Here is a 19,446-nt window from a genome sequence, read left to right on the forward strand (position 1 = left end):
GCTTAAAAATAACTTCACTTGGTATAAATTGAATATTATGTATGGATATACGCTACTGAAAAAAAGTCACTCGGCAAATGAATACGGGCAGCTGGATGTTCATATGTTATTTGAAACATCCTGAGATATGGTTGCAACTGCTGTCTGGCAACAAAACGGACAGGCTTTGCAAGTTTTTTCACAGCCAGAAAAATGAAAGACAACATTTGAGGTCAAAATTTTGATTATATATGTGTGTGTGTGTGTGTGTGTGTGTGTATCAAATGTAAGAACTTTGAGAGGGAGCATCACTTTCGTAGTAGTCCGCTTGATGAAAATTAACAGACCAGATGGGAAATCTCTACCACGTACAAATGAATTCCCTTCCTGGTGTATGTCGCGTCTATGAACCTTTAACATTTCTCCCTCACCAGGCGAACTGCAGCAGAGAGAACCAAATATTAATTTCACCAACCCAAAAAAAAAATAATAATGGACATTCAGTTCACTAGTAACCGTATAGCAAAGTTAAGGTATTGCCGTATTGATAGCTGGTAAACAATAGAAAACGTCAAGGTATTGGCAGCATACTAATTTCTTCTTCTTCTTCTTCTTCTCAACATAAGCTGAAAGCTCCTCTTGCCGTGCAAGGGAACTCTCCAAAGCCTGAGAAAACAGTGCTGTTAGGCCAGAAACTTGTTTTTGTTTTTGTTTTTTTTTTTGGGGGGGGGGGGGCGTTGTTACGCATTAAATAGAACTAAGTTATGCCTTCGACAAGAATCAAAATATAAAAGAGAATCTCTCATATTTGGAATAGGTAGGCAGACTGATACAGGAGCAGTTTAGTGCTGTTTCAATTCTGCTGACCTGTTTGGATTTCAGTTTAAGTGGCCCTTGCAAAATAATGTACATCACACAAAGCTTCTAGAAATCCAGCTACACTAACCTTCTTTGTGGCATTAAGTTCTTGCTCCAAAATATCAGCTCGGGATATAGCAGCATTCAGCATTTCCTCCTTTTCGGGTGGCAAGGCAGCGGGTTTATTCATAATGCTCATTTTCGCTTCCAACTCAGCCATGCGTTTCATCACAGCCATAAACTCTGCAGCAGAGAGGGTGGGGACAGGCAATTGGTCAGAAGGGACCTGCCTTTTGAGTCAGCAGAGTAAACAGAATTGGAGTAGAAGTTGTTGGGCGTGTTTCGTGTCATTCTGACCACGGCGACGACACACAAATACTTTGGCAAAGACAGAAGTATACTTCAGAGATTTTGGGATCACGAGTGGAATATCCCAAAGATCAGTTAGATATGTTATTTCTGGGGAACTAACGGAACAGTGGGAAAATGGATAATTCCATCACAGAAAATTGGGTTATTGATTATTAAAGGCTGAGAAAATTGAGAGAGGCAAACAGAAGTTAACCACACTAACATATCATGACAGTCTTTTTCCCACCTAAATAATTTTTTTTTAATACCTACCCAGCAATTTCTTCTGATCGTGAAGTGTTTGATAGTGCTTAATAGTTGATGCATATGCAATACGTTCACATATTTACATGTTATACCATTATACCAGAGTTGTAAAGGCACTCATTATGAAGAGAATAGGTTTTTTCCTAGAAAAAATGAAGCGACTGGACTGAAATGTATTGAACAAACTAACTACAATTTTCTCCCAACAGGTCAAAAAGATAACTTCATCTTCGTTCCCTCTTTGCCAAGAAATAAGGAAGTCAGATATACTAAAAAATGTTGTGGCATGTCACTGACAGTGTAACTTAGCAAATCAAATCCACATTACCTTAAACCCGAGGAAAACAAGCCCAGCAGGGGGGAGGCGTGGTTTGCAAAGGGATGGTAAGAGTAAGCATGCATTTACATGATTTCTAAAATATTCAATCATCTAGCACTGCGGCTTAACAAGGCATGCATAATACAATAGAGTTGAAAAAGAAATATATAACACTATCCAGGTGTACCTTTAGATGCTTCAAATTTAATATTATCTTCTACTTTTTTCCAAGCAGTTTTATCACTCACTGGGATGATGTCCTCTGGCTTGCTAGCTCGCTTAGCAGGGACCTGAGGAGGTTATGCATTTTTTTTTTTTTTTAGCAAGTCAAAATCTGAGGGGTACCAAAGAAAATAAGTACAAGGAGGATAATAAATGACGAAGGAATTCCCGGGACCTACACACTACGTAGGTTTCAGAAGGAATTCCAGAAAAGGCTTCTTGTGCAAACCTATGGACTACATGAAATTACCAAAACCTACAATTCGAATCTAAAACCTAATTACTTAAAACACAGATAACATAAATTATAAATCAAGCATCCACTCAGGGGAAATGCTAAATTGGTTTATATTTGGTGATTTTCGAGCGCATCCTCAGAGGTCAACAACCAACACAGAAACATAATGTCCTTGGTGTTCAGAGTCATACCTCCCCAAAAGCACATTATTTAACATAGTAGCATAAGTACCATTTTCGTAAATCTTAAAGTTCAACAAAGAGTCATGATATTTTTTTATTACTAACAAAATTAAACACAGATATAACATACCTCATCACAAACAGGAGATGTTTGTGGGTGATCAGAGTGGTCCCTGATGGAAGACTTCTATACATGTGGAAATAAACAGGTAGAAAGTCGATTAATGATGAAAAGCAGCACGGGTCATAAAAGAAAAACAATATAAGATGGAGATGACCACAGCAATCACAAAAGCGAGGCAAAATGAAGGGCCAGGGAATCATGAGAGATTAGTAAAGACCTTAGGAGAAGGAGAAGCTGTCTTCTCTTCCACAGAGTCAGACTCACTTTTTCTTGAGCATTTATGATCACCATTCTGAACCATCTACAAATCCATACATCTCATCTGTAAGCTTGCTAAATCATAATGACACACCAATTATCGGCTGAAATCATATAAGGAGAAGCAAGGACAAAAAGAGGGGGGAAAAGCTTAGAAGCCTACTTTCAGTATTTCTGGATCTTTCCACGGGCCCTTATCAGAACTCATACAGCCTCCTTCGTCAGCACACGCACAAGTGCCCCCTAAGAACTCTGGCAACTCACTGGAAACCAAGCGCTAGAGTAAAAATTTGAGAAATAACGAAAATAGGCATCAAAAACTGTGCAATAAGGAGAAAAATTACTGCTTAACACTTAACTTGTTCATGAGCTTACCTGGCATCAATTATTTCAAGCAATTTGCTCTGGAACTTGTTGCCAAGAACCTGATTAATTACAATTTTCAAATGAGTATTTATTTAATTTACTTGCCTGAAAAACCTATCAGATTTTGAACAAAGTGTATGCTCACATTGATTTTTGCTGTGGTCTTAGGATCAAGGAATGACTTCACGGTGTTCCACAACATTCTGAATCCGGAACCTGCATTGATGATGAACATGCGATTCAAGGTCTGCAGTGAAGCAACCAATTCGATGATATTATGATACATTCAGAATATCATTATGTGGCAAATATCTAGATGGAAAAGAGGGTAAGCCTACCTCCGGATAATTGTCACCATCAATCTTCTGAAGGCGAGTAACGAGTTCCCTAGCAGCTTTACTGAAGTTCTTAAGCCCCTGCATGTTAATGCATGATTGTAAATTTTACAATTTTGTTTCCCTTTTTTAAAGTTCTCTTTCTCATGGAAACGAGAATTCATTTTGTCAACCAAAGAGTATCTTAGCATGCTGCCAAAAAATGGTGAAATAAATAAACATAGACGTTTTATCATATATTGCTGATTTATGATCAATTGTGAAAATTGCTTCAATGATGTCATATACTTAGATTATTTCTCATGCATACCACTCCTTGCACATCTAAAATGGTTGTACTTTGATCAATGTGCTTCTTTGCAGCAATCGAACAAGCAGGGAACTTTATATCAAATGTCTTCTCAAACTCCTGTACGTGGTACTTGACGTAGCGATCCATAGTTGTAACTTGCATCAGCTTAGTGGCATCTACTTGACCCAGTCTCTCAATGTACACAGGTCTTCCATCTTTGTCTATTCCATGATGTCCATGAGGATAATGTTTCATGACTTCATCGTGTTCTTTGAAATCAAAATCCTGGTTAAAAGGATTTCCACACAATATGAATTAAGACTCAGTAAGAAGTGCAGGGTACATACATTCTGCATACAATAAGGTTGGTAAGAAAGCAAGGAGGTTGATGATGTGTGACTATTTGAAATCTTAATTATTCTCATTAAGCCTCAGCAAATGTTGGTGTGAAAAATACCTCCACGATTGTGTCAGCACCAAACTCCTTCCTCCAATTGATCATGTCAGACCACATTTGCTTTGATTTATCAATTTCAAATTTCCTGGCCTTAAGGAATCTGTACAGCGAAGTACAAGTACATAACTAGATTAAGTATACATATTCTGGAGAGTCAAGGAGGGCGTGGATGCTACTTTGCGGCAATTAAATGGCATATATGAATAACTCAACTCTTATAAGATATGTTTTATCTGACACCATTTACTTACAGGGAACGTTTTGGAAAGAAAAAAAATCGAGTTCTTATTATTATTAGCGCAAAGGTATGCATACTTGCTACCATTAACAAAATTGGAAACATGCATGAAAAATTCAAGTCAGAGAAAGAGAGTAACCTGAGCATCATATGATAATCATCGTGCTTTGCAGGGAGTAGTTCATCCAATATAAGAGCTTGACGAAATTCTTCAACAGCTTTCAGCTCTTCAGCATCATGGACATCCTCTATTTCCACAGACATGACCTTGCTACTTCGCTTGCCCTTTCTAGTCAACGAATTCCTGAGCATGCTCGAGGCACTCATGACTCTCTTCTTGAAAGACCCAGGATCAGAATTTTCAAAAGCTACAAGCATAACAATATGATTATAATCTACCATGAGGGATCGACCAGTTCTCAAAATGATTGCCGAGTGCCGATAACATACCAAGGGGAAAAAATTAATTGTGAATGCAATGAGCAGCACTTTCTGCAATGCACGATGAAAACACAATTCCCAAATGATAGAGTTTCTAAAGGGCAGGTACATTTCTGCTCTTGTAATTCTGCACACAGTACATTTTTTACAAGCTAAGCTGCGGTACCAGATGCCTCCTTGATTACTTTACCTGATTTGGGAGACAGAGTTCCAGACATTACGTCGCGCAAATAGATCGCTTCCGCTCTGCTGGCTTTACGGGAGGGCAGAAGAACAAAGAACAAGCACTCATATCATACATGGCGGAAACAAAGCGCCTCACATTCTCCGCTGCAATCCCGCCAATAATCCATCAACACACAATATTCTCAGAGCTTCCGAGAACATATCATAAACACACAGTTTTAGGGGCCAACAACTACAGAATCAACATATATTTTTTTAATATATTGATAAGCACCCAAAATTTACAAAACTCCTACGAGTTAAAAAAAAAAAAAAAAAAGGACAGAACTCTTTAAAATCACTCTCATGTCCCCATAACAACCAAATTAACGCCCGCTGAGGTGTACTTTCAGAAGCAGAATTTAGGAATTTTAAAAAAGGAATGAAAGAAATGGTCCGGATTCGTCAATGGGTTGATGTTATTGACAGAGTAAACGGGAAGTAGCAGAGAAATGAAGAATGTACCTCTTGCAAGCGAAGAAAAGCAGAGAGAGGTACTTATATTTGTGAAATGAGAAAATGACGGGGAAAGAGAGTGAGACGCCCAGGAGGGGCAATAAGAAAAAGAGTGAGCGAGGAGAAATGCAAAATGGGAAGAAAGAGAGAAAGGGAAGGAGTTTCCGGTGAGAAAACAAATGAAGATGTTGACGAAGTCTCAGCATGGCTCCGCATTCTGTAATTTGCTAATTCGAGAATAACAGGGGGAGGGGGAGAGAGAGAAGGTAGCAGTGGCGTAGCCGAAACGTGAGGCTATTTCGTTCACAGCTCTGCCCTTCCCAGTTTCCCGGCAACATATTCACTGCTTGTCCGTCTGTGTTGTTCAGGCCACGTGGAACGTTCTTCGACAAAAATTACTAGGACGTTTGTTCCATTAGGAAGTTTGTTCTGCCCGTGCCATGCGAACCTCAGCCCGTGGTCAAAAGTAAAAACTTTCCCATGTGTGTCAATAATATGACGATTATGTTGGACATGTACTCATCTGGCGATGATTTGACGCATATTATCGTTCATTAAATGAATCATCTTCTGAAATATTCTACACATGATTTATGTGGTAAAATTGTGAACTTACATGAGGCCATTACGAGAATAGGAAACTTCGGCCCTTGATTAATTACTAGTGGGTTTTAGGCCATGAACCAACTCGAAGCATCCTAGTGCAACACACTGTTGGGATACGTTCGCATCAAATTTATGTGGATCCTGATGAGTTCCAAGCCACGAGTTTTGCATGTGGATCTTGGAATTCTCCTGATGATATATTATTACTATTTACCAGTTTGCAGCACTGGTGGCTGAAACCCTTTCATATATTACGTCAACCCTCTCAGCCTACTCCAGCTTTGCTTCAGTATGCTCATCCGTTTGAGGAAACCGGCCGGTACGAGGCGCAGATGTATGAGATTATCAGATTGCAAACAGAACTTCATTGGGGTTAAGCAGCACAGCCCAGAAGGTCCAAAAGGTCGATTGTGCGACTCTGTTTGGACGACCATACAAGGAAGAGCAGGGATCTACATCTATAGACATTTAAAAAGAAAAAAAGGTAGCGAGGACCTGACCCGTTCTAATTACTCTAACCAGTAAATAACCACTTTTTTGTTGTGACCATAACAGTATATGGATAGTACATGATATAAAGCTTAAACACGGGTGTGAAAAAAAGGAAGCGGACACCTAAAACACCAATTTTATTCTTGGATATTTGCCTCCCATCATCTGCTGGCCGTTTACAAGCTGGTTCCTCTTCTTGTCCTTCTTGGCGTACTCCCACTATTCTTCTTGCGGAGCCCCACAGTTCTGCCCTGCTTGCAGTCAACTCTTCTCCTTTTGGTTTCTGGAATCAAAGCTTTCTCTGGGCTATCATTCTCAGACACGTCGCCTTCCATCTTCTTCCGCTTAAGCAGCCCCACGAACCCTTCGAGCGCGTCTCTAGCGTCTTCACTCTTCATGAGCTCCTCTGCCACTTGAGCAGGGGTTACTTGCGTGTCGTCTATGAGCCCTTCTATTTCTGCAAACAGATTCTGATGCTGCTCACTGGAAATTCCCAAGTAATTCGAGGCCAGAAGCTGGAAGCCCTGGAAGGAACAGTAGGACATGTGAATGTGCATGTCCATTCTTCCTGGGCGTAACAGGGCTGGGTCTAATCTTTCCTTGTGGTTGGTGGTGAATATTATGATCCTCTCGTCTCCACAGCTTGACCAGAGCCCATCTATGAAGTTCAGTAACCCAGACAAAGTCAACTGTACAACCAACACACAAGAATACTACGTTGTCAACACATCTAAATTTTAAAGCAGATCTAAATTTTAAAGCAGTGATAATGGTGTGTGTTCTTTTGGTGAGTGAAGTATTTTAATATTTCAGGGGAAAACAACAATTCAATATGTTGGAAGAGCATCGTCACATTTGATGCTTTACACGATGGACGATTCTTTTTGTGCCGTCCACCATCCTATAACAACAACCCTCGAACTAAAACTCCTATTCATTCTCTCTCAATAAGAGGAAACAATGATAGCGAAAGGACGCCTGTTGCACGGTGATGCTACATGTGGTTATCGCTTTTCGTACAGTTGAATCAATTGGCGCATACTACTAGTTAAAACCTAAATCTTCTCACCCTCATTATGTGTTTGTACTAAACTTCACCGGGCCCCCACAAACAACCCTACGTGTTTGATGTCTCCACTTGCCGGAGGAAGAGGGGGAAAAAATAAGGTTTGCTCATAAATGGCTCTAAAGAGGTTAGTAAAGGGGTGCAAGCTTTCAAAATCAGAAGCCCTCATGTGGATGTGCCTGGGTTTTGTTGGGCTTTGGAAGGAAAAAAAAAAGGGGAAACATTTCAGGCCAAGAATTCTTTACCCCTTCGTCGACTCTACTCTAAACAACCCGTAATTAAAGAAAGTTCAGGCTCTGGAGGTCCGTGGTAATTCGGTACTAAAAACTAACCTTCTTCTGCGCGTCAGCTTGCTTACGTTCTTCTACATGGCGGCGCTCCGGCAGATCCACGGTACAATCAATGTCTTCGATCACTAGAATGGACCTATTAGCAGTAGCCAGAAGCAGCTTTCTGAGGTCCGAATCTCTGGCGATATTCTCAAGTTGAAGGTCATAGATATCAAACTTCAAGTAATTAGCCATTGCTGCAACCAAGCTTGATTTTCCAGTGCCCGGAGGCCCATAGAGCAAGTACCCTCGTTTCCATGCCCTCCCAACTTTCTTGTAAAAGTCCTTCCTCTTGATGAACCTATTCAGATCCTCTATGACAGCGTTCTTCAGCTCTGTCTTCATAGCCAGAGTCTCAAAGGTCGATGGGTGTTCGAGATTGACAGAATCCCACTTGACCGACGAGCAGCAGGTGTTTAAGGTATGCATCTTCAACATCCTTTCCTCGTCTTTCATGGCCTTGGCTTTCTCGAGGACGAACGGAATATAAGAATTTAACACCATCTCCTTGTGCTTTCTGTGGAAACTCAACTCGAAGTATCGCCTAACTGAGATGCCGTTGAAATCATTCTGGTTGTTCCCTGACTCTGAACAGAATGTCCATCTGAGCTGAACCCCATTATAACAATCCACCAGCTTCTCATCCTTCTCCAGCCGAATCTTCAAGGTCTTCTCCTTTTGGGTCTTGCTAATCCTGAGCCTCTCGTTTTCGGGACTGACTCTGGCCGATAAGTAAACTTCTGCAGCATCGTACACTTGGTTGCGAGAAATCCCGCTGTTTTCATCGATGACGAGAGTGAGAGAAGGGGAGTAAGGCTTGACGAAATAGCGAAAAGCTCTGAGGAGATAACCTCGAAGAGGATGAGGTATGAGGTCATTGGCCATGGAACGAAACAGCATGACAGAGGCAGTCATGGAGGCATAAGCCGAGAAAACAGAGGACGGAGAAGGCATGTCTCTGGCGGAAAACATGATGGCGGCAAAATAGTACAGAAAACAGAGACTGAGAGAGGAGGAGGAGGAGATGAGAGGGAGAATTACAATCGGAGTTTCGCTTTCGCATAACATTAATAAAATGTGTGAAACTGTTATTTATTGTCGTCCATGGGTGAGTGGGAATCCTACTAGGCGGCTGGGTTGTTCCCTTTTTTTCCGCGGGTAGGTTGAAGCGGGACGCAGTGCGCGGATCGTCCTTCTATTTTATCTAACTGTTCAATAATAATTATTGTTATTATTATTATTTTTGGATGATTCGTATTATTTCAGATATTCAAGTGAGATATTATTATTGCTATGTTATATATTTTAGAAATATTAAGGGCTTGTCTCTGTTTAGCATCAAAAAATATAAGTTTCAAAATTATTTCTAGATGTTATGAACAGTAGAGAAATTGTTTTCTGTTATAATTATAAAAAATTGAATTATTATCTAGTTTTTTTTAATATCTTCTTTATCTACATTATTTTTTTATTTATCATACTTGATTATTTTCAAAAGTTACATGTGATAGCTTTTCAAAACAAAAATGTTTAAATTGAAACAGACTAATCCTAAACTTGTTCATGAGAATGAATTTGAAACAAAACACATTTGAAGGAACATAAAACTTTCGGCCTATCATTTTTTTTCTTTATTGTGTTTTGATTATGAAACTCATTTAAATAAAAGAACAAATTAGCATTAATGCTTTTGAGAGAATTAGAGAACAAGAGTCAAGAGAGCTAATTAAATAATAAATTACGTGATCAGCATTGATCTTCTAATTGTTAACTGACAGGCAAGCAAGTAATTATCATATAATAAATGAGAGACATAACATATTGATCTGTGGTGGCCACATAAAAGTGTTTTTAAGAAAAAGTAATTTACTCATTAAAAAGATTGAAACAAAACTTGAAATACAACACAAAACTTTCGGCCTGCCTTTTTTTTTTCCTTTCTTAATAGTGTTTTGATTATGAAACTTATTTAAATAAAAGAACAAATTAGCTTTAATGCTTTTGAGAGAATTAGAGAACTAGGGTCAATAAAGCTAACTAAACGATAAATTGCGTAATTAGCATGAATTTTCTAATTATTATTAATCGAGAGCCAAGCAAACAATCATCATACAATAAATGAGACTATAAGAGACCGACTATGACAGAAATAACATATTGATACGTGGTAGTCACATTCACGATCACTTATTCCTCATCTTAATCACAAGGTTTTCTGACTTTTTCCTCTTTTCTTTTTACGCTTTCTCTGCCCCATCTTTATTGCAGGACATGTAGAATAATATTTCATTAGATTCGATAAATATAGTTGGTAAAGAGAAAAAAATACAGAGTAGATAGTCACATTAATTATTAGAATGAGCAAGGGTGGAAAAAAGGCATCCGATATCAACGACGATCACAAGCCAAATCCCACGGCCCGGCAAGATCAATGATTAATTTTTTTCCTGCATGAAGAACTGTGCTAATCATTCTCTTATTGATCTTGGATTGTAGATCTCTGGATGGTTGTGAATCACAGCAGAAGAACAAAAAACGCTTCCTTTTTTGCTACAAATGGTAACATGTGGCGTGCACAAAAGGTGCGCCTCAATTCGACAGTAGCACAAAACAAAGTGGAGTCTGATTGATGCACTTAGTGAGAGAGAGAGAGAGAGCAGTGCATTCGATTATTGTGTTCCTTTTACTGTACATAGGATTGGCTTCGGCACCAACGAATGAAACGCAATTCAATTTCCAAATGGTTGGGCGACACATACATGTGTGCCGGTGGACGCATACATATACATATACATATATTCTTCTGATCCACATATTCTGCTTTCTGCCCCTTGCCATTCTCTTCATATCTCCCTCTTCCGGCTTTTTTACCAATATACGATAAACAGTAAAATTATATATCAAAATACTACACTTTTGAAACTATTTGCTAATATACTGCATTTAAAATCATTATTGAGAAGAACGATTTTAAAATTACACACAAGTCGTTCTTGGCATGAATGATTTCAAAAATCATTCACGCCAGGAACGATTTTACTTTTTCCTATTCACTCTTTCACATACGAATCTCTGCCAATTTTACATGTAAAAATAAGAATCCTTGACAATGCTCCCATGAGGCTGCAACGTCTATGTTGGATGAAAATTTCAAAATCCCAATTTTTTTAATTTTTTAAATAGAGCTTGATGAAATTTTTTGTCATTTTCTCTTCTTTTTATTTTTCTCATACCAAACAATACGTAACAAAAAAAATTATGCTTTGATTGTAAATTTTAAATTGTAGCAATTAAGTTGCATGACTAAATTATTATTATTATTATTATTTTGGTCACAGGCATAGAACGATTTTAAGTACAGATAAATGCCACACAAGCTTTCATGCACATCAAGGATAGATTATGAAGAAATCATTCAGCAGATAAATGACTTTAAAAATTATTCACCTAAAGAACGATTTTAAGTGTAGCATGTTAGTAAATACTTTTAAAAGTGCAGCATATTAGTATATAATTTTACTCTTTGTAGTATTTTGGTAAAAAAAGCCAGTCGTGTGGCATTTGTTCGGTTTGACGAGAAATCAAGTATTGGGCATGCACTTTTTATGCCTGTGACCAAAATAATAATAATAATAATAATTTAGTCATGCAACTTAATTGCTACAATTAAAAATTTACAATCAAAGCACAATTTTTTTTGTTATGTATTATTTGGTATGAGAAAAATAAAAAGAAGAGGAAATGACAGAAAATTTCATCAAACTCTATTTAAAAAATTTTAAAAATTGGGATTTTGAAATTTTTATCCAATATAGACGTTGTAGCCTTATGGGAGCATTGTCAAGGATTCTTATTTTTGCATCTAAAATTGGCAGAGATTCGTATGTGAGAGAGTAAACAGGAAAAAGTAAAATCGTTCTTGGCGTGAACGATTTCAAAAATCATTCACGTCAAGAACGACTTGTGTGTAATTTTAAAATCGTTCTCACTAAGAATAATTTTAAATGTAATATATTAATAAATAGTTTTAAAAGTGTAGTATTTTGATATATAGTTTGATTGTTTAGTATATTGGTAAAAAAGCCCCCTCTCGCACTCGATTTCTTCCTATCTTTACAGATTCTCTTTCCTAGTGAAGTCCAGTCTGATTTTGTGCAAATGGGTGTGTGCCGTGCGTGATGGTCAATTCTTTCTCAAAAGCCGGGTCTTCGAAAGTCTCCGCCAACCACACGTGAAAGTGAAAGCTACACCTACGTGTTTAGTAATTCTTCGCTTCCCAAGCACGGAAATGAAGAAATTATTAATCAACAGCACCTACCTCTTTGGCACTTGGCATCTCCTTTTTGCATTTGGATATTATTTTTGGGTATCGCACGTGTCATTCAAATACCGATCGACTCACAAAACAAGCACAAAGAAGGGTTGATATCCTCTCATGATCTTTTTTTTTTCCCTTTTTAGTATCTCATCTTTACTGTTTAATTAAATAATAAATAGTTCAGATTTTATATTTATAAAACTATTATTATAACATTATATAAATAGAACAGAAAAATTAGATATTTGTTTTTTAAAATATTAAATCTGAATTATTTATTATTTGATTTATCAGTTGAGATGAGATAAAAAAAAAAAAGAAGTATCTGAAACAACCCAAATCCCACGCGGAAAGGGGGAAGGGGAGAAAGAGAGAAAAGAGTAAACTGAAATTGAGCAAAATTAGTGGTATCGTGATATATAGGGTCAGCTGTTTGATTTCAAAATGATATCTTGACGCTTTCCCGTTTGGGATTCATTAAGCCAAGCACAGAATAGGGCGGAGTGTGGCTGGCTTTTTGGTCCTCGTGTGTAGTAATTCCCCGATGCGCCTCAGGATATTCATTCCGTGATCCCATTTAACTTTCCGAAGCCAGACCCAACCCTGACTGTATTTTCCGCGCAAGTCATCCCCTCCTCAAAAGAAGACTGATTGATTCATGGATAGAAATCCAAAAAGAACGAAACTGATGTTCCTTCGCTTTGTGTAGTTTTGACGGTGCCGGAAAAGAAAAGTATCTCTGAAAGGCTTTTTACCAAAATATAATAAACAGTAAAACTACATGTCAATATGCTGCACTTTTAAAAGTATTTACTAATATACTGTATTTAAAATCGTTCTTGACAAGAACGATTTTCAAATTACACACAAGTCGTTCTTGGTGTGAACGATTTCAGTTTTTAATTTTTTTTTAAAATCGAAAAGTGAAATCGTTCTTGACATGAATGATTTCACTTTTTCTCCCCTGTTCAGGAGAATCTCTGCCAATTTTACATGCAAAAATAAGAATCTCTGACAATGCTCTCATGAGGCTACAATGTCTATGGCTTTATATATATTACATGTGAATTACTTCATTTGAGACTTATATTGGATTAAAATTTGAATACTCCAATTTTTTAATTTTTTAAATAGAGCTTGATGAAATTTCCTATCATTTTCTCTTCTTTTTATTTTTCTCATACCAACACTACGTAACAAAAAAAGTTATGCTTTGATTGTAAATTTTTAATTGTAGCGATTAAGCTGTAGGATTAAATTATTCTTATTATTATTATTTTGGTCACATGCATAAAAAGCCCATGCCCCACAACAAGCTTTTTTACCAAAATACTACAAACAGTAAAATTATATACCAATATACTGTACTTTTAAAATTATTTACTAATATGATACACTTAAAATCGTTTTTCAGGTGAATAGTTTTTAAAGTCACTTATCTGGTAAACGACTTCTTTATAATCTGTCCTTGATGTGTGTGAGGTGAATGAAAATCATTCTTCTGGTGAACGACTTTAAACTTAATATATACCATATATTTGATATTTAGGGTGTGTATATAATTATTTTTCAATTTTATCTTACCAAATTTAAACTTCTCGTGTAGTATACTTTCATAAGAAAAAATAATAATCATGTACTAAAAAAAAATGAAGCTTATATCAAAATCTTAACATCTTAAAATAATATAACAGATGGTAGTTTTACTGTTAAAATAAGAGGCACTAGCTTAGAAAGAGTACAAATATTCTAGATTGTTAAACCCACCACTCACCTCCTAAAATTTAGAATAATGAAATATTAACTCATTAAGGATAGTATGGATGAAAAATTAAATTGTATACCACAACTGTAAATTTTTTAAAAGAAAAAAATAGAAGAGAAACAACATATTCATAGCAGTAGCAAAAAAGCTTGTCTTGTTTGGAAGCAAGAGGAAAAAAATAACAATGCAAGAGAATAAAGAAAATGAAACAAGTGAAAAGAAGAAGAAGAGAGAACTTGGATTTGAAGAAGAAGAAGAAGAAGAGAGCAAGACATGAAGTAATTCATATGTAATATATATAAGCCACAGATGCTGTAGCATCATAGGAGCAATGGGATTCTTACATGCATTGTCAGAGATTCTTATTCTTGCATACATAATTGGTCTTCACGCATTGGGCAAAGATTCTCTCGCATGGTAATGAATAGGAAAAAGTAAAATCGTTTACGTCAAGAACGACTTATGTGTCATTTGAAAATCGTTCTTGTCAAGAATGATTTTAAGTGCACCATATTGATAAATACTTTTAAAAATACAGTATATTAGTATATGGTTTTACTGATTATCGTATTTGGTAAAAAGCCACCTCTGAAAAGCTTGAGTTCGAGCACTACCGGCCCCCAGAGTTCAAACCTCCTGCTTCATTATTTGATGCCGAATCAAAATTTTTGGCAAGGACATGTCATAAGTTGACACCTCTAACCCACTTTTCTTTCCATATAAAATGGGGGGAAAACAACAGGAAACAACTAATATTGAGTACGAATTTATGCATAGGCTTTAGCTTTGCCTAATCAAACGAGTCGGTCGAGTCCCCGTGCAGGAGGCCATGGACAAACCAAAACAATACTTTTGTGACTCGAATAGCATAGCGCCATCAAATGGCCCACGAAGAGCAGCTTTCGGCGTCCCAAATATTAAAGGCTCGAGGAAAGCTGGCTTGCATTCACTTTAATATGGGCTGTGGTTTCCTACTCAAACGTGACCTAATTAACTCGATTGTTTGGATTCCATCGTCGTCGTGTCGAATCCACACAAATTCCACATTAAAAAGGAAAGCAAAGGAAACTCGGGAATTATTTAACGTTATTCTGTCTTTTTGCTGCCAACATGAACGGTGCTTGCTTAAGGATGTGTAGATTACGCTATCAAGAGTTTTAAATTTTTTTAAGAAAAGGAAACAAAACAGAGATGATCCTCTTTGTCTTGGGCAATCAAATTTCGTTTCGTCTCCCTATGTTTTTCATTTTCTCTTGACTTCACAGAATATTTAAGTGTTAATGATGGCTAATGGGTAGGGCCCAGCCTTTTCTTCTAAACGTCTCTATTAAGCGTACCATTTCAGTTTCTTTGGAGGCTACAGAGGAAGAATCACTTGGTTTCGCTTTCATTTTGACAATGACTTAGAACACACAAATCCTTGCCCGAAACAAGAACCAAGAATTTACCATCCAGCCTAATAAATCAGCACAACATGCTCATGCAGAAAGAGGAAAAGAAATACAACTTTGAAGGCATCTGAACTTTTATAGAATTTTACTTATCCTCTGACAAGATATATAAGACGCTAGTCCCCTTTGATACAGGGAAAATCCAGTTTGATTTACAGCAGAATCCGAAAAATAGCCTCCAAAAGTCACAATTGTCCTTTTTCCCTAGGCCATCAATCATCATGCCTTCAATGAGTTCGATCGGCTGTTAAAACATACAATGGTCCCGTCCCTCCATTAAAAATAAGTCCAGGAAAGGAATCTAAGAAGCCCAAAAGGAGATGCACACTCCTTAGAAAAAAAAAAAAAGGGTCCAAATCATGCTACTGCTCAACCTTATTTGGCCCTTCTCGATCTAAAATACAAGCTTATAGTTAAACTGCTTGCTCAACTACTACATCACTCTCGTTTTGCTCGTCATCCGCTGGTTTGTCGTCATCATCACCTGGCTGCTTTTCTTTATCACGAGACAGAAGCTCTGTTTCCCTCTTTCTGGCCTCAAGCTCTTCATTCTGGATCTTTTTCTGTGCAAGAAAGTGCAGAAGGTCTTGAAGAGTAGAGTGATAATCACTACTGTTCATCTTCAAAAGCTGCTCAGCCACTTCGGCAGGAGTGACGTGGGTGACAAGGATTGCTTCTTCAATTTGTGGGAAGAGAGGGTGTTGTTTAAGTTTAAGGTAATTAGAAGCAAGCTGCCTAAACACAGAAGGAGTGCAATATGACATGTGGATGTGAACATCCATACGACCGGGACGCAGCAATGCCGGGTCAAGCTTCTCTTTGTGGTTGGTTGTAAAAACTATAATCCTTTCGTCCCCACAGGTTGACCACAAACCATCAATGAAGTTCAATAGCCCCGACAATGTCACCTGCTATGTTTAAAATACACACACATATATATGAATATGTCAATATAGTGAACAAGAGTGTTATTACAGCATCATTAGTTTAATACAATGAACCTTAGCATAGGGAGTTGGGTTAAATTATTTTTAAAAAGTAAAAATAGAGACTCTTGTTGAACTCAATGACAGATCTCAAAGTGCAAGTCCTGATTTTCTACATATCGGTGCTTTTAACTTTTAAGCCAATGAAAGCTTAATTATCTTCCTTTCCCTTACACTCTACTTCCCTTTCCATCTCAACTATAAAAATTTGAATGCTTAAAATTTAATACTCCTCCGGTCCTTATTATAAGACCCCATTTGACTTTTTATTTGGTCCTAATTATAAGACCCAATCCATTTTGTCTCTTATATTTATGCATTTTTTCCAACATAATCCTTATAATAATGATAGTTTTAGCCAATATACTTAATTAGCAAGGATATTTTAGGAATGACAACACTTATTTATTATAAATAACCAACTTAACTTACTTCCTTAATCTCCTCAAATAAGTCAATTGGGTCTTATAATTAGGACCGGAGGAGTATTTTATAGTTATTAATAAAGTGTTAAACTATTAAAATAAATAAATAAGTTCAAACCGTTAAAATTTGGATCGCTTACATTTTAGTCCAACGATGTTAAAAGAAGGAATTGGAAGAAAAGTTGACAGAATCCATGGGAATGAAACTACAGAAGTTGGCTGACGTATATAAACCAAATTGTAAATAAAATGATAGTAAATTACTCCTCCGGTCCTTATTATAAGACCCAATTTGACTTTTTATTTGGTCCTAATTATAAGACCCAATCCATTTTTTCTTTTATATTTATGCATTTTTTTTCAAGATAATCCTTCTAATAATGATAGTTTTAGCCAATACACTTAATTAGCAAGGATATTTTAGGAATAACAACACTTATTTATTATAAATAACCAACTTAACTTACTTCCTTAATCTCCTCAAATAAGTCAATTGGGTCTTATAATTAGGACCGGAGGAGTATTAAATAACCTGCGGTTGTGAGGATCCACATCCGGAAGCGGTCATTGATTTTGCCATGCGATCCTGAAATTCAACGGTGCAGTCAATGTCTTCTACAACGAGAATAGACCTATTCGCCATAGCAACCAGTAACCGTCGGAGCTCCGAGTTGCATCGTAGTTCTGTCAGCTCCAAATCGTATATGTCAAAATGTAAGTAATTCGCCATTGCCGCAATGAAGCTCGATTTTCCCGTTCCAGGTGGGCCATACAGTAAATACCCTCTCTTCCATGCCTTACCCACCTTCTTGTAATACTCTTTTCTCCTCACAAACCTCTCCAGATCCTCCATCACGAATCTCTTGATGTCCGGGTCTAATGCCAGCGTCTCAAATGTCGCCGGATGGTCTAGATTCGTTGGTATCCACGCGTCGTTCAGATTTCCATACATGCCCTCATAGTCCACTGTAAAGATCCTCAAGACCTTCGCTGCTTGCTTCATTAATTTCGCTTCCTGCATAATGAAGGGAAGGTACGACGTTAACACCAACTCTTGGTGCTTCTTGTGGAAACTCAGCTCCAATGATCGAATTTCCGACCGCAGCGTGGAATTCAGGTCTCTAGGATTGTGAAAACTCCTGGATTCAGCCTCTTTGCATATAAAGACCCATTTGAATTTGATGCCGTCGAACACGTCTTCGATGACCTCGTCACGTTCCATGGTGATTGCAAAGCCTCTGTCCACATCGGGCTTACTAACTTTGAGTCTGCGAGTGGAAGGAGAAATCTTTTTGCCCAAATAAATGTGTGCCGCATCGTAGATTTGGTTGCCAACGAGACCGTCAAACTCATCGATTACTATGGTGAGTTGGTTAGAGAAGCGATGGAAGATTCCACGGATGCTGCCGAAGAAATAGTCCTGAATCTCCCAAGGCAAGAGGTCTCGAGCCACCGATCGGACAAGCATTGCTGTGGCGACGATGGAAGCGGCCGTTGAAACGAACGTCTTGGCGGTGGCAAGGCTGGTCTCAGCGGAGGAGGAAAAGAAGAACGCCATTTCTGGGCTAATGAAGCGAGCCGAGGGGAAGATCCTTGAATGGAGTTGGATACGCGGGAGGGGTTGTGCTTGTTAAGTAAGAATGAGAAGAGGACGATATTCAAACGAAAGGACCGAGGAGAAGAAGAACATGGGAGTCAACGACCTTTGGGGGTTGAAACTTGGCCAGGTATGCTGTCTTCGGAAATGGGAATGGAATTTTGAATTGATGGCCACGCAGTCACAAAATTACCCTCCCTGTCTTCGTGACGCTTGAGAAATATTCCCTGTTAGAACTGAGGATGGTATGAGTGTGTTTGGAATCACATCTGAACCTTCAAACTGACTTTTCTACCAGTAAAAGGAGCTTTTTTGATTTGGGATATGTTTGGAATCATATTTTTACAATCTGACTTCTGTCACTGAAACGGATTTATACAATAAGCTCACAGAAGCTACTTTTATCTAATCTAACTTCTGTAAAAGTCAGATTGAAAAAAAAGTTGCTTTTCCAACGCTAATCCAAACACACCCATCATCTTTTACCTTTCCTTTGGCGTATAGGCTGGTGCATATATGCAGGAGACTCCTGGTTGTTTATAACTATAGAACCTCTATTTTTTTGCCTGATATAGAAGCTCAATATTTAAGCATATAGTGTAATATAAAAATTCTTACATAATTATTCGTGAGTCAAATATTGGGGGCGCTTTCTTTCATGACTTCATTGACTTGCCACCCGAATGGCCCACAAATGCTTGCCGTCCAAGAAAAACCCAAGTTTAAGTATTTTTCATATAATTTTATTTTCTTGGTTGCTATTTTTTTTCCTGCCATCTTTTGGTCGCTAATTTATATTTATG

The 19,446-nt window shown here is 37.7% G+C and overlaps 2 protein-coding genes and 1 pseudogene across 3 annotated transcripts; all 3 read right to left on the minus strand.

Annotated features, from left to right (window-relative positions):
* Window positions 1-6: 6 nt before the first annotated feature.
* LOC114731606 (phosphatidylinositol/phosphatidylcholine transfer protein SFH12-like) lies at window positions 7-5,700 on the minus strand (annotated as a pseudogene).
* Window positions 5,701-6,564: 864 nt separating this feature from the next.
* Window positions 6,565-15,291, minus strand: LOC114731621 (AAA-ATPase At5g17760-like). 2 transcript variants are annotated; one of them, XM_028918835.1, is made up of 3 exons: window positions 15,272-15,291; window positions 8,105-9,062; window positions 6,565-7,395 (listed from the first exon to the last, which is right to left on the minus strand). In XM_028918835.1, exons 2-3 carry the CDS (start codon window positions 9,053-9,055, stop codon window positions 6,883-6,885), a joined length of 1,464 nt encoding a protein of 487 aa, XP_028774668.1. In that variant the 5' UTR covers window positions 9,056-9,062; window positions 15,272-15,291; the 3' UTR covers window positions 6,565-6,882. The 2 variants fall into 2 exon arrangements, with proteins under 2 accessions (XP_028774668.1, XP_028774667.1); XM_028918834.1 differs by lacking the exon at window positions 15,272-15,291 and having other exon boundaries at window positions 8,105-9,179.
* A 407-nt stretch (window positions 15,292-15,698) lies between these two features.
* LOC114731600 (AAA-ATPase At3g50940) lies at window positions 15,699-18,813 on the minus strand. Its single transcript, XM_028918812.1, has 2 exons — window positions 17,579-18,813; window positions 15,699-16,543 (listed from the first exon to the last, which is right to left on the minus strand). Exons 1-2 carry the CDS (start codon window positions 18,602-18,604, stop codon window positions 16,049-16,051), a joined length of 1,521 nt encoding a protein of 506 aa, XP_028774645.1. The 5' UTR covers window positions 18,605-18,813; the 3' UTR covers window positions 15,699-16,048.
* Window positions 18,814-19,446: the final 633 nt, after the last annotated feature.

Source organism: Neltuma alba, unplaced genomic scaffold (genome assembly GCF_004799145.2).
Source record: "Neltuma alba isolate B1F8T4 unplaced genomic scaffold, ASM479914v2 tig00012838_pilon, whole genome shotgun sequence".
Classification (NCBI taxonomy): domain Eukaryota; kingdom Viridiplantae; phylum Streptophyta; class Magnoliopsida; order Fabales; family Fabaceae; genus Neltuma; species Neltuma alba.